At 41.0% G+C, this 15,052-nt stretch overlaps 1 protein-coding gene across 5 annotated transcripts in view; it reads right to left on the bottom strand.

Moving 5' to 3' along the window:
* Nucleotides 1-15,052, bottom strand: part of odf2a (outer dense fiber of sperm tails 2a) — a 72,762-nt gene that overhangs the window by 45,403 nt on the left and 12,307 nt on the right. For all 5 annotated transcript variants that reach the window (XM_041193474.1, XM_041193473.1, XM_041193472.1 and 2 more), the window contains exons 3-10: nucleotides 14,826-14,942; nucleotides 11,811-11,981; nucleotides 10,875-11,062; nucleotides 8,041-8,170; nucleotides 5,120-5,251; nucleotides 4,125-4,199; nucleotides 3,364-3,435; nucleotides 1,422-1,538 (exon numbers count right to left, since the gene is read on the bottom strand). In XM_041193474.1, coding sequence (XP_041049408.1) covers nucleotides 1,422-1,538; nucleotides 3,364-3,435; nucleotides 4,125-4,199; nucleotides 5,120-5,251; nucleotides 8,041-8,170; nucleotides 10,875-11,062; nucleotides 11,811-11,981; nucleotides 14,826-14,942 — 1,002 coding nt within the window. The remainder of the gene's footprint in view (nucleotides 1-1,421; nucleotides 1,539-3,363; nucleotides 3,436-4,124; nucleotides 4,200-5,119; nucleotides 5,252-8,040; nucleotides 8,171-10,874; nucleotides 11,063-11,810; nucleotides 11,982-14,825; nucleotides 14,943-15,052) is intronic.

Raw genomic sequence — 15,052 nt, forward strand, 5'->3', positions numbered from 1 at the left:
AAACAAGTTAAGTGCTCCAACTGGAGATGACTTGATAATTTGCTAAAGGAAGGACTAAGAGTAAAAATCAAAAACAGATCATGTAGCAAGACACAAAAGAAAGACCTGCATTTATATAGCAACTCACTACATCTCAAACATTTCAATTGCACTTCAGGCACAACAAATTCATTTTTGCAGGGTCAAATTTTAAACAATGCTTGGCAGTTAACTGTCAGCCACCATCAGTAGTGCATTGTCCATGGCAATGCCACTTGCCAATCAATCAGCACTCTCATCACACAGTATAAATTGTTGCTTTGCCCCTTATATTGGTATTCTTACGAGTGTCCTGATGAATGCAAAACAAAAAGCTTAGATACGCCCCTTTTCTCAGCAACGTCTTTACTGTTGTTTGAGGGAGAATGTTGTCTAGAACACTAGGTGATCTTGCTGCGCAGTACATTGAAGTATCAGCTTCAATTAAGTGCTCATGTTCCAGAGTGGTGCTAGAACCCACAAGTGTACACACAGGTTTGTTACTACTCACTATTATAAAAACCTGCAATTTCGTTTTTTACAAAATGAACCTCAGTTGATGCGTGTAACATTCAGCCGATAGTAGGCCTCGATGTTCCACACCTCAAAAATAAAGATTAACCACTTAAACAGCTTCCAGTGGTTAGTGACAGAACTGCCTTACCAAGAGCAACAGCACAGATCTGCTTGCAACATATAATGCAGCTGCAATTAGTTACTTATTAAGCCAATGTTAACATAAAACAGCAGCCTTACATCCAACTTAATAACCATAAATTACACAAAAGTAAACAAAAAATAAACAGGCTTTGGATTGTCTGCTTGCAAGCCAAATGAGCAAGTCTGCACATGCCACAGCACTTCTACCAAACATGCCAACAATTATGAAAAACATAACATTTCTAACATTGCCAGGTGACTGCTCCCACAAACAAAACTCAGATAATGGGACTAACCTAACCAGAATCACAGTGCAGAACAGGGCCTTTGGCCCATTGAGTCTGCACCGACACGTGACAAACACCTGACTTACCTACCTAATCCCATTTACCAGCACTTGGCCCATAGCCTTGAATGTTATGACATACAGGATCAACAAAACATGGGAAACAATTGTGGCATGATTTTTTTTTTATTATTTGTGGTGCTTCTGATCAGTCAGCATTCTGCAACATGATTGCAACATTTGGACAGCTCCTCCAATTTAAACTGGATGCTTAAATCCTGGAACTGGCCTTGAAGCCACAAGCTCCTAAGTCAGAGGGGAAAGGTACTATCAACTAGAAAAGCTAACAAATCTGAAAGAAAACTGGAGAGAAAATGAAATTCCAAATGCATCCACAAGGCATAGCAGATTTTTCCTTTCAATTTCAGTTTTGCCACATCAAAATAAGAATGATTACCCTGATCTGAACGAGCATGCGATTGTTATCTGCCTCTTTGCTGCGAAGTTGTCCTTGTAGATGGGCTCGTGTGGTTTCAAGTGACTTGGAGAACTCTGCTGCTGCACGGGCATTGTCCTAAAAGGAGGAAAACAAAGTGGTCTAGTAACTAATGCTGTTTATTGCTCAACTCCCAGCTGCACAGCTCAGGGCTGCTCACCAATGGAACCATATCTTTTTTCATATTTGGTAATGCAACAGGTTATAGCTTGCATGACAATAAGTACATAGATCTCACAAATTTGGCTCTGCTAGTTGGGGGGCAACACTAAACACTTTGAAAGAAACAGTACTAAGGCACCAAGAAAGTTACAGATTATCCATAGCCAAATACAGCTTTCAGTTAGCCTGAAGCAGCAAGGTGTAGTTAATTCAGCATTTGAACTTGCTCTGAGATTTCTGTGCAAGACATTTTGGATTCATACTCTTGCATTAGATGGACAACTTTCTACATCTTTTCACCACAGAATAGAGACAATTATCCAGTCTACTGCTCTTAATGGGTTCAAACTGCACAATGTCCAGAAGGAGATGGTAAAAAATAAGAATCATGGTGAAACTGGTCAGTTTGTGCTTCTTGTACAAACAAAGGTTTGTCATGAGAGCAACTCTTGTTATAATCTTGCATTAGATGGACAACTTTCTATATCTTTTCACCACAGAATAGAGACAATTATCCAGTCTACTGCTCTTAATGGGTTCAAACTGCACAATGTCCAGAAGGAGATGGTAAAAAATAAAATCTGCTAACATCTCCCTTTGTTTTTTCAGTGATCTTAAATTCATTTCTCCTAATTACAGACTCAATTAGATAAACTTTTCCTGATTTACCTTAACAAAATTCCTCATGATGTTGAATACCTCTACTGCATCTCTTAATTGCCTTTAAAGAGCCTAGTTTCACTAGTCTCTTGTCTTTAGCAGCTCAAGTCTCCTGGAAAAATGTTTTGATCAACAAACCTGGCATAACCCCAAATTTGAAAATAAAATTGTTCGAGAGTTTTAGCTAAGTTCACTTGAAATAGCAGTTGTGTCATATGCACACAGCTCCTTCCATGGTGATCCTAGTCTGTTTGTTTAAAATTATAATATACAATCCCTTGGACACCTTAACAGCAGCAGACACTTGTAAATTGTGTGGCATAATGTCTCTCTTTGAATCTAACAGCAGAGGTATTCCCAAGACCAAACATTTCTTTCATGGCTAGGTGCCACAGGTGAATTTGGAGGAGAAAGGAAGAAACAGCTCAACATGTCCACAACCTGCTACTCTCGCTCCTTTCTGAAGAGTGCAATCTGGTGGCACTATAGGGTAAATCCAGTCACCCTTTGCTCCTATTGGAAAGCCTTGCTCATTAAGAACACAGGAAGAAGGTTCCTCAACCCAGGTGGTGATGGTATAGTGGTATTTGTCATCCAGAGACCCAAGGTAATGCTCTGGGGACCCAGGTTCAAAACCCAGATGGTGGAAATTGAATTCAATAAAAATCTAGAATTAAAAGTCTATGATGACCATGAAATCATTGTCAGTTGTTGTAAAAACCCATGTGTTTCACTAATGTCCTTTAGGGACGGACTTCAGATCCACAACAATGTGGTTGACCCTTAAAGGGCAAGGGCAATAAATGCTGGCCTAGCGATGCCCACATCCCTTGAACAAAAAAAAAGCATCACTGAAAGGACGAGTGCAAAGCTACTCTTGAATGACAATACGGGGGAAAAAAATGTGCTTGAACTTTCTGTGCAAGCATATGCATAACAAATTGTGTTAAAGCAAAGAGGTGGCTGTTGCACCAATTATTAGTCATGAGAAACCATTGACATGACAAAGGATTGGGATATAACATATCATAAAGAAAAACAGTGATGCTGCTTTACTTCCTTCCCCCATCACTGTACTCACCTTTTCTGTTCGATACTGAATAAGGAGTTGGTCAATCTGATTTTCAATCTCTTGCAGCTTCACTGACAAGCGCTAAAAATTAATATGAAAATATTAAATATAATTTTTGAGATTTCAGAATATCCATGTTTGTTGTATTCCTATGTTTGTGATGCAATAAGCTCCTGATTGCCATTTCCCTTGGGGTCCTTGTAGTACATATTTAAGAAGGTACCATTTAAATATACATATGTCTCTATATGCATACAAATTAATCTTTTATGTTTTTGACCAAGTTTTTAGTCACCTTTCCTAATCTCCTCTTTCTCGGTTCAGTTGTCCGTTTTGTGCAATTGTGACCCTGTGAAATGCCTTGGGATGTTTTGCCAGATAAACGAAAGCCGTTGCATTATACCTCAGGTGTGATCGTAGTCATTTTGTTATCCTTGATAACTTTTAATCCTCCCCTTCCAAATGCACCAATTTCTCTAAAGGAATTCTCCTCTTCCTCAACCAACTAAGAATTGCTCAAGTGTATGCCTTGGCAGGCCCCTTGAACATGGGTGACATTACAGCTGAAACTAATTTTCACACATGCACATACAAATGCCTAAGGGATTGTCCAATGGTGGAACTCTTGGGAAATGCATTTTATTTCACCTAACAGCCATTGCTGATAGCACAATCCAAACCATCATACTTCTTTGGAATAGAAGGGTCCTGGTGTAGGTCTCTTTCCCGCAGCCTGCATACATAATCAAACTGCAACCATCTCCACTCACCGCATTTTCTGCTTCTGATTGGGCCAGCTTTTCAAGGAGTGCTTCCTTTTGCTCAAACAGCCTCAAGGCATCAGTCTGTTAACAAGAAAAGGAGAAATTGAACAATGGAGCTCTATCTAAACACACCAAAATACCTTAACAAATCGGTTCTTGGCCAGCATTACGTGAAATGAATATGCTGCAACCACAGGATGCACAATATACGATGAAAGCAGCCACTTGTAACCAATTAAAAGAAATTCTTTCATGTTCTGAAAGCCCAAATCAAAAGAAATAATAAAAGACTTATTTCTATGGCACCTTTCTTAAACTCAGGATGTCCCAAAGCACTTTACAGCCAATGAAGCACTTTTGAAATGTAGTCACTGTTGTGATGTAGGAAACAAACAACCAATATTTGCACAGCAAGCTCCTACAAATCAATGTAATAATGGCCAGATAACTACTTTTAGATAATTAATTCTCCCTCTCCACAGATGCGACCAGACCTGCTGAGTACTTCCAATATTTTCTGGTTTTATTTCAGGTTTCCAGCATCCGCAGTATTCTGCTTTTGAATCTATTTTAGTCATGTTTTGAGGGATAAATATTGGTCAGGATACCAGGAAGAACTCCTTGTTCTTCTTCAAAATGGTGCTACAGAATCTTTTATGTCCACCCAAGAGAGTAGACAGGGTTACAATTTAACATCTTATCTGAAAGACAGCACCTCTGACAGTGCTACACTCCTTCAGTACTGAACTGAACAGTGAGCCTAGATTGTACTCAAGTACAGTGGAGTATGACTTGAACCCACTCATGACCTTTGAATTTGGAGGCAAGTGTACTGCCAGTAGCTGACAAAGAAATAAATGTCACCTTAGATATGACTAGGTGTACCAACTAATTAGAAACAACAATCTAACTCCAAACAAAAGTGAAAACTTAAGAGAAAGCTTTTTTAATTGAATGCAGCTACAGAATTAAAATGACCTCTGGGGTGTTAAAACCCTCACCTCCTGTGCGTGCTGTTCCTTAAGTAGCTGCCGAACTGATCGATTTGTTGCGTCAAAGGTTTCCAGTTTCTGTAGTAGCAACTCCTTCTGCCGTGACAGCAGATTACTTTCTGACACCGATATTGGCTTTTCCTTAAAATATAGAAAGAATGTGAAGTTACTACAATTGCACATGGAAATATGGAGCGATTAATTTGAAGGGACCCACTGAGAAAATGTCCTCCTGCTCCTCAGAAGTACGTTGAGTCATCCTCTTTTGCAGTTCCTACATTACAAGAGTAACTACACTTCAAAAGTGTTTAATTGGCTGTAAAGCACTTTGAAGCGTCGAGTGATCCTGCAAGGCACTATATAAATGCAAGTCTTTCTTTCCTCTTTCATTTCTTCCCTTCTTTTCCCCATCTGTAATGACAGTCAATATTAGAAATTTGCACTGAGAAAAATCACAGAGCCAACTCTGCTTCCAACTGTTTCCTGGCAAAATCTAACAGCATACCAGTACTCAGGGTTACTCCAAGTTCTTACTGAAGTATTCAACTTTATAGGGGAAAATAATTCTTGTATTGTCACCACACACGCCCCCACCTCTCCATAAAACCAAAACTGCTATATTCATTGTTGCTCATCCTCGCTCCTAACTGAACCATCACCTTGCTCGCCATTCCTTAGTGATTTCCACTAATAGACTCGCATATGCATCCTCTGGTGCTTTGCCTCACAACTGGCAGCTAGTGTTTCAATCATCACTTTCCTTGCCTCTAGAATTTAAATCACTCCCCCCAACCCCCCACTTTTTCAATAGCCTCACAAAAGCCTTTCTCTTCAAGCATCCCTCGACAAAACCCAAACTTTCTGTTTCACATCTCTTCTGCTCAGAGGTCCTTTGTCCCACAGGTGCTCAGTTATCTTCCTACACAGGAGGCACCATAAAATGTAAATTAGTAGTAGCAGTGAACACTATAATTCATATAGTCATAACATAATAAATATTTATAACTATTTGGCAACTTGAAGACTATTGGTACATTTAACCTTGCCTTTCAAACAACTGTATGGGTCATGTTTGACTAACTTGACCTTTTTATTTGAGATTTTTGATGGGCTGACAGAGGAGATGAATTTGGGCAGTGCAGTTGAAGTGTGTGAGAATTTCCAGAAGCTACTCGATAGAGTATCACATATTGGGCTTGTTGATAGGGTTGGGCAGTGGCAACTTGGATACTGTGTTGGCCAGGGGATATAAATCATAGAATTTTGACAAATGACTTCTTTTGACTGCTCCCCAAAAACTGTTTTTTATATGCATTGATGACTTGAATTTGGGGCTGCAGGGCAAAATTTGAATTCTGCAGACAACACAAAAAACTTAGAATTGTAGTTAACAGTGAGGCAGACAGTGGTAAGACTTTGGGAGCAAATTGACAGGTGGATGAACATATGGCAGATGAAATTAAACACAAACATGTGAGGTGAGACATTCCATCCAGCAAAATGCAGAGAGACAACGCATGCTAAACGATATAATTTTAAAGGGGGTGCAAGAAGAGAGACAACTGGAGGTGTTTGTGCACAAGTCTTCGAGGGTGACAGGACAGGTTAATAAGGCAGTTAATAAAGCATATGGGACTCTGGGCTTTATAAACAAGAGACAAAAGTCAGCAAGTTATATTGGAACGATATAAAACATCAGTTCAGCCCCCGCTCAAGTATCACATCCAATTCTGGGTACCACATTTAGGCTTTGGAGAGAGCACAGAAGAGATTTATCAAAATGGTTGCAAGGGTGAGCAATTTCAGCAATGTGGATGAAAGTTGAGGTTTTTCACCTTAGGACAAGAATTTGATAGAGATACCATTAAGAATTTACATGGAGCTAGCAGAGACCTGCAAAACAATTGGAATGAAACCAGTATCTTTATTGTAACAGTACTTTTTCAAATCCCCAACCCATGCTATTTCATCCTTCCCATTACATTCCCATCCTATTGCTTTCACCCCTTTCATGCCCATCCCATGTCCCATCTGACCCCCTCTTCCTATGCTAACCTATCCGATTGTTCATATATCATTTCATCTCCACCCCCCTGTATCAAGTCAACTCTCCAAGCCCTCCCTCCCATGCCATCCCATCTTCGACTCTCCTGCCCATTTCCTCTTCTCTTTCCCCCATTCCATCCACCCTCTCACTCACCTGAGATTCCCTCCCATGCCATTCCCTTTTAGGCTCAAAAGTCATGCCATTAGTTATATATTTTACTGTCTGCCTGGAATCACTGAACACATTCACTTTCCTGTTGTTGGGTTATCAGCAAGCTAATCAGATAACTTGTACTCATAAAATAAGCCAATGTTAGGACTTCAACAACCTTAATGCTGAATCGACTGATCCAGACTCCCAAATGTACTCTCCAGGTAAGCAGTGGCTTGGTTTTAACCCAATGCTTTCCAGGACCATCCTACTAATGATAAGACTTAGAACGTGTAAATCCTCTTGGACTGCAAGAGGCAAAAACACATGGGTGATCATGAAACCAGCAAGTTTAACTTCAAAGTTTTTTTACACAGATAGTTGTTGACAGTCTTCTCTTATCTCCTTGGCTCTGAGCTAAAGATATACTTAATGCTATCTGTTTTAGAAATTTCCAGAATTATTCTAGTAATGGAGTGCTATTAAAGTAACACCAAGTAAAAACAGAAAACGATGGAAATTCACAGGTGATGAAAAGGACAGATTTATCAGCCCAGTTGTATGAAGGATGATGGCCAAAATATTAACCTTTCAGTCCATTAATTTTATTTCAGGTGTTCAACATTTGCAGTTCTCCATTAGCAGTATGGATGTGCCAGAATGGTAGGGAGCAACTTTTTAAAAAGAGACAACAAAACTCAAGTTAGAAAGGTAAAACACAAATTATACTCACCATGCGCAATTTACTGATGGCACTGCGCAGGGCTGCAACCTGTTTGGCTGCAGCTGCCCCATCCATCTCAGCCTCAATCAGCATTTTCAACAGGGTGTCTTTATCTTTCCGCCAGTGCTTCTTTTCTAAGCTATGAACAGCAACAACAACAAGCATTTCAATAATGTTCGTTTTATTCAGAAGACATTTTGAAATGTATTATGTTGAAAGGAAGACAGAACAGTAGATAACAAGAAGAAATTAAACAAAGGGATTTTGAGATTTCTGAAAAACAGGTAGGCAAAGTGGAGCAAGCTAAATAAAAGACACGAGCAAGTAGCTACTAACTGAAGAGCTGGAACTGGGTTGACGAGAAGAGGTCCAGTGTTACAGGAACAAAGAGGTAAATGAAGTTATATTGGGCAGAAACAGGATGGGGAGGGAATCAAAAGGAAGTATTTTGAAGTCACAATGGCACTTGAAGAAGTACAACTTGGAAAAGACAGGTCTTGGGAGTACATGGGATTGAATATAGCAAGGTCATGGGCTACAGTATTTTTGTTGGGTTGAAGTTTGAGAAGTGGCAAGACTGGAAGCTGGGTGGCAGTGTCAGAGAAATAGAATCCTGGTGACAAAATCATGATCTATTATTTTGGGACAAAGGAAAACACAGGTTGGCAGAACATTACAAAAGAATGTACAGGATCAGAAAAGATGATTGTGATCCAGTATCTAGGAGATATATGATTTCAGTCTTACTCCTTTAGTAGAGTTGAATAAAATTCAACAATAATCAGAACTGTGCATAGTACGTCGTATGCATCAAAACTCTCTACGAACTCAATTACTTTCGAAGTTTTGTGATCATTATCCAAACCAAGATCCTATTTGCCAACCATGCTGCCACTGCACACAACAGTGATAATTTTAGCAATCTATCCATTAGTACTCCCAAATATCTGCATTATGTAATACCATTTAGCTTATATTGCCAATGTTTATTATCCTTTCCTCATATTATTTTGCTCCCTCCCTGCAACAAAGGCTCTCTTCATCCTTTGGCACTGTTGACCAATCATCTTTCTCCAACCTCTTGCAATAACTTCACTTCCTGCTCCTGCACCGTTGACTCTGGTATCTCCCAAAGATCTGACCTTGGCCCCCTCCTATTTCTCTACTACATGCCTCTCAGCAACATCAATCAAAAGCATTGCTTTTCAGTCATTGCTCCAAACTCCATTTTCCAGTTACTGACTCCAAGCCTTGCCCTGGCAAAAGTCTGAGACTAAACCAGTGGTGTCATATCTAATCCCAAGATGAGCTTCCGACCACATATTTGCACCATCACAGAGATCGCCTATTCTCACCTCCGTAACATCACCTGGCTCCTCCTGTCTCAGTTTGTCTGTTGCTGAAGCCCTTGTTCACACCTTTATCATCACTAGGCCTGACTATTCCAATGCTCTCCTGGCTGGCTTCCTGCATTCTACCCTCTGTAAACTGGAGGTCATCCAAAGCTCTGCTGTTCATTTCTTAATTTGCAGCAAGGTCCTTTCATCTATCACCCTACGCTCGCTGACTTACACTGGTCCCAAGTCAAGCAACATCTTAATGTTAAAATTCACATCATTGTTTCAAACCCTTCCATAGCCTCCCATCTTCATAATCTCCTCCAGTCCCACAACCCTCCAAGATATCTGTACTCACCAATTCTGGTCTCTTGAGCATCCCTAAATTTAATCACTCCACCATTAGCAACTGTGTCTTCAGCTGCTTAAGCTGAAGAATTCCCTCCCTACCTTGCTTTCCTCCCTTAAGATACTCCTAAAACCTACCCCTTTGACCAAGCTTTTGGTTATTTGACCAAATGCCTGCTTATGTGGCTCAGTGTCATTTTTGTTTTATACTGCTCCTGTGAAGCACCTTGGGATCTTTGATTACATTAAAGGTGTTATTGTTATTTGACTATGTTAGATGATATTTGCCACTTATCCCAGTTCTTTTGTATCCGACAGCTTGTTTTCTGCTGTTTGCAGCACCTCCCATTTGCTATCATTTGCAAACTTGAGATTTCATTTCTGAGCCCACTCTCTGGTCATTTGATACAGCTTAAATAGCAACAGTCGCAGAACTAATACCTAAAACAGTGTTACCCATCTACATGCTGAATCAGCCCCACATACAATCAGCCTTTGTTTTCTTGGCTTCAGTCAAATTTCCAATTTATTTCAGGGGCCCTCCACCTATGCCTTACCTGCCAACCTTATTGACCAACCTCTTGTAATACTGTCCAGAAAACTTTGTGAAATGTAAATAAACAGCATCCTACATGTCTACAAGTATTTTCTTAATCCCCTCAAAGTACACCATCTATCTACATCAAGCATGATTTGTACCCCATAGGCTATGTTGGCTCTCTCACATTATTCCATTTCTCTTAAAAGTTCATAATTCATTCCTTCCAATGGAAATGAAAGTCAGGGTGGTGAAAAAAGGGCTGCTGTTTCATCATCACCAAATTCATGCTTCTGCCAAAAATTAATTTCACACCAATGTCTTCCCTTTGGGTGGCTCAGTTGTTCAGCAATTACACCAATAGCCTTCCAAGCCCACTCAACTAAATTCACCAAAACAAATAAATGTTATCAGTTTTTAGTTGGCCAAGTTATCCAGCTTATAATAATGGATAACGTCAGCCAGGGAGTCACCCCAATCTATTTTGCCCAACTACAGATATAACCCCTGCTCCAAGGCAACATTCATGGCCTGGAGTGCCTGTGATTCCAGTTGAGGCAGGCTGCAAAAAGGGCAATCCTAGCAGAAGTAAAAGAGAAAATTAGTTATAAGTACAGTACCAGGAAATATCTGGATCCTCTTTCATCATCTCAATGTCTCTTTGAAGCAGCTCATTCTTGTGCTCTGTAAGAACCAGCTCCTTGGTGACTTCAGCCAATTCCTCCTCTTTCTCTTCAATCAAGCGCTTGGACACATTCAACTCCTCCTCTCGCTGTTCCAACAGGTGATTTTTCTTCCTCAGTTCAATCTACAAAAACAAGAACCACAATTAGGGTTCTCAAGTAGAAATAACTAGGATCATTTGAGGCCCTGGGAGAGTAACTTATGAAAAAGATGCAAAGGCAACTGAGTTTATTTTTACTGCAGATAATGAGAAGTGAAATTAAAAGTCAGAAATTTGTCTTACTTCCCACTCCCCACTGGATAAGAGATGAGGGGAGGGAACAATGAAAAAGAATTGAATCAACCTAAATCAAGAAATATAATAGAAAATAGATCTGTTTGATGCAAACAAGAGTTAGAATAGAGAGATTTTGAGCTGGGCAAGGAACAAACAACAGGATTCAACTCCTACTTTTGAATCAGAAGATTATGGTTTCAAGCCCCACTCTTGAATACATAATCTGAGGGGGCACTAGATGGTTGGACGTGGCAGCCCTCAGATGAGGCATTAAATTTGCCTGCTGGTTCCAACTTGCATTAAAATAGTACCCTCCTGAGATCTTTAAAGAGCAGACAACATTCCTTCTTCAAGCAACATAATCAATAACAAATTAAATGGTCATTCATTTCATTACTGTTCGCATGATGAAATTAAAATAAAGATACCGGCACTTCAAAGTAACTCATTTTGTAAAGCACTCCAAGAAGCTTCTTGAGACATGTGATGAATGTAATGGTATGAAGAAGCTGAATTAATGGAGTTGATGGCATATTACTCAATATATTACCATATTTTAAAATAGCATATTCCCATGACCTTTGCTAAATCTTACTTCATTTTTTAGCGATCCCACTTGGTTCATAAGACAGTCAATTTTCTTCTCATACTCATTCATCTTCCCATGCACAGCCTCCTCATCATCTGTGGAGAGGTCACTCAGGTGAAGTGTTGAATGAAATTTTTCAGCATCAACAGGAGTTATATCTAGACGATGAGTTGGGCCCTGGAACAGAAGTAGCACGACAGCAATAATTACCTATAGTTATTACTTATTAGCCTCTATATACCTGATGTGTGAACAGGTCAGAACATACCAGGTGATTGAATTTATTACCACCTCTGGGCCTTTAACATACTAAAACATCCCATAGCATTTCACAGGAACAATATAAAGCAAAATTTGATCCAGAGCCACCTAAGGTGATATTAGGGCAGATGGTCAAAAGCTTTGTCAAATGGGTACGTTTTCAGGAGTGTTTTCAGGAAGAAAGAGAGGTAGACAGGTAGAGAAATTTAGGGGTGGGGTGGGGTGGGGTGGGATCCCAGAGCTAAGGGCCTAGGCAGCTGAAGACACAGCTGACAATGACAGAAGCAAATAAAAATAGGGATGCTCAAGGAGCCAGAATTAGATGAGCACAGTTATCATGGTTGTGGGGCTGGAACAGGTTTCTTTTTTTCATTTATTCGCGGGATGTGGGGTTCGATGGCTGGGCCAGAATTTTATGGCCCATCCCTAGTTGCCAGAGAAGATGGTGATGAGCTGCCTTCTTGAACCGCTGCAGTCCATGTGGTGTAGGCACACCCACAGTGCTGTTAGGGAGTTCCAGGATTTTGACCCAGTGAAAGTGAAGGAACGGCAATATATTTCCAAGTCAGAGGGTGAGTGACTTAGATGGAAACACCACTACCTGGAAGTTCCCCTCCATCTGCTGCCCTTGTCCTTCCAGATGGTAGTGGTCGTGGGTTTGGAAGGGGCTGTCGAAGGAGCCTTGGTGAATTCTTGCAGTGCATCTTGCAGGTGGTACTTGCTGCTGCTACTGTGCGTCGGTGGTGGAGGGAGTGAATCCCTCCTCCACCTCCACCATCCATTTGTGGATGTGGTGCCAATCAAGCGGGCTGATTTGTCCTGGATGGTGTCAAGCTTCTTGAGTGTTGTGGGAGCTGCACTCATCCAGGCAAATGGCGAGTATTCCATCACACTCCTGATTTGTGCCTTGTAGACGGTGGACAGGCTTTGGGGAGTCAGGAGGTGAGTTACTCATCGCACGATTCCTAGCCTGCTCTTGTAGCCAGTGTTTATATAGCTAGTCCAGTTCAGTTTCTGGTCAATGGTAACCCCCAGGATGTTGATATTCGGGGATTCAGTGATGGCAATGCCAATGATCATCAAGGAGTGATGGTTGGATTCTCTCTTGCTGGAGACGGTCATTGCCTGGCACTTGTGCGACGCAAATGTTACTTGCCACTTGTCAGCCCAAGCCTGGATATTGCCCAGGTCCTGCTGCATAGACTGCTTCAGTATCTGAGTCGTCGCAAATGGTGCTGAACATTGTGCGATCATCAGCAAACATCCCACTTTTGATGGAAGGAAGGTCATTGATGAAACAGCTGAAGATGGGTGATGCCCTGAAGCTGAGATGACTGACGAACAGCCACAACCATCTTCCTTTGAGTATGACTCCAACCAGTGGAGAGTTTTCCCTCATTCCCAATGACTCCACTTTTGCAAGGGCCACACTTGTCAAACGTGGCCTTGATGTCCAAGGAATCGTGCAGTCACTTCCACCTCACCTCGGGAGTTCAGCTCTTTTGTCCAGTTTTGAACCAAGGCTGTAACGAGGTCAGGACCTGAGTGACACTGGCGGAACCCAAACTGGGTGTCAATGAGCAGGTTATTGCTAAGCAAGTGCCACTTGATAGCACAGTTGATGACCCCCTTCCATTACTTCACTGATGATCGAGAGTAGACTGATGGGTAACTGCCCAGGTTGGATTTGTCCTGCCTTTTATGTACAGGACATACCTGGGCAATTTTCCACATAGCTGGGTAGATCTGTATTGGAACAGCTTGGCTAGGGACGTGGCAAGTTCTGGAGCACAAGTCTTCAGTAATATTGACAGAATATTGTCAGGGGCAATTGGCCCATTGTCTTTGCAGTATCCAGTGCCTTCAGCACTTGATATCAAGTGGAGTGAATCAAATTGGCTGAAGACTGGATTCTGTGATGCTGAGGACCTCTTTTCTGTGATCTGGTTTCATTCCTTTTTCTGTAACTTTGTAGTGTTTTGGTACAACTGAGTGGCTTGCTAGGCGACCATATTACTGGAGTCACATGTAGATAAGGATGACAAATTGCCTCCCCTAAAGGACATTAGTGAACAAGATGAAGTTTTTACAATGACAGTGGTTTCATGATTTATTGAATTCAAATTCCACCAGCTGCAGCAGGATTCAAACCCGGGTCCCCAGAGCTTTATCCTAGGTCTCTGGAGTTCTAGTCCAGCGACAATACCACTACGCCATCACCTCCCCTAAAGGAGAAGGTCATCACATTTCTACTTCTCTTTAGCTCTGAAGAAGGGTCATACAGACTCAAAACGTTAACTCTGTTTCTATATCCACAGATGCTGCCAGACCTGAGTTTTTCCAGCATTTTCGTTTTTATTTTAGTCTCAGTGATAGGGCAGATTGGTTGAAAGTTCATCTTAAGATCAAATATGACCATAGTGAATACTCTGATTTAGCCTCAGTTGCCAGGCAGCGGGATGGAGTCAGTAGCTGTGGAACAAGGTTTGCAGCAGGTACTAAAGACAATGGCTTCTGTTTTCTTAATAGTTAATTAAAGGAGATTCCTGCTCATCCAGTACTGCATGTCAGACAAGCAGTCTGATAATTCGACAACAGTGGAACAGTCAAGAGAAGTGGTAGTGAGGGAGAGTTGGAGGTCGCATGCATTTCCTTTACAAACTTCTCTGAACATTTGAATGCCACTGTGAAACAGAAACTACAGCATAACTGCATCCTTTATACAAAAATGAACATATCCAAAGAATCTTTGGTACAAACCTCCCACTTGTAGCCAACATCCCTGACTGATGTTTTGCCTGGTGGAATCCATGGGACCTTGGTCTTGACCTTACTGGTTGCTCGTAGACTGCCACATTCCCAGGCTTTCAGCTTTTGCTGCACATTAAAAAGTAAAAGGTTAAAGAGCGTAATATGATTGTCTCATTTTAACAGATTACTTTTTGTCAAAGAACTATCCTTTGGAAACTCCAATTTGCCAGTGCAGT

This window comes from Carcharodon carcharias, chromosome 8 (assembly GCF_017639515.1).
Source record: "Carcharodon carcharias isolate sCarCar2 chromosome 8, sCarCar2.pri, whole genome shotgun sequence".
Taxonomy (NCBI): domain Eukaryota; kingdom Metazoa; phylum Chordata; class Chondrichthyes; order Lamniformes; family Lamnidae; genus Carcharodon; species Carcharodon carcharias.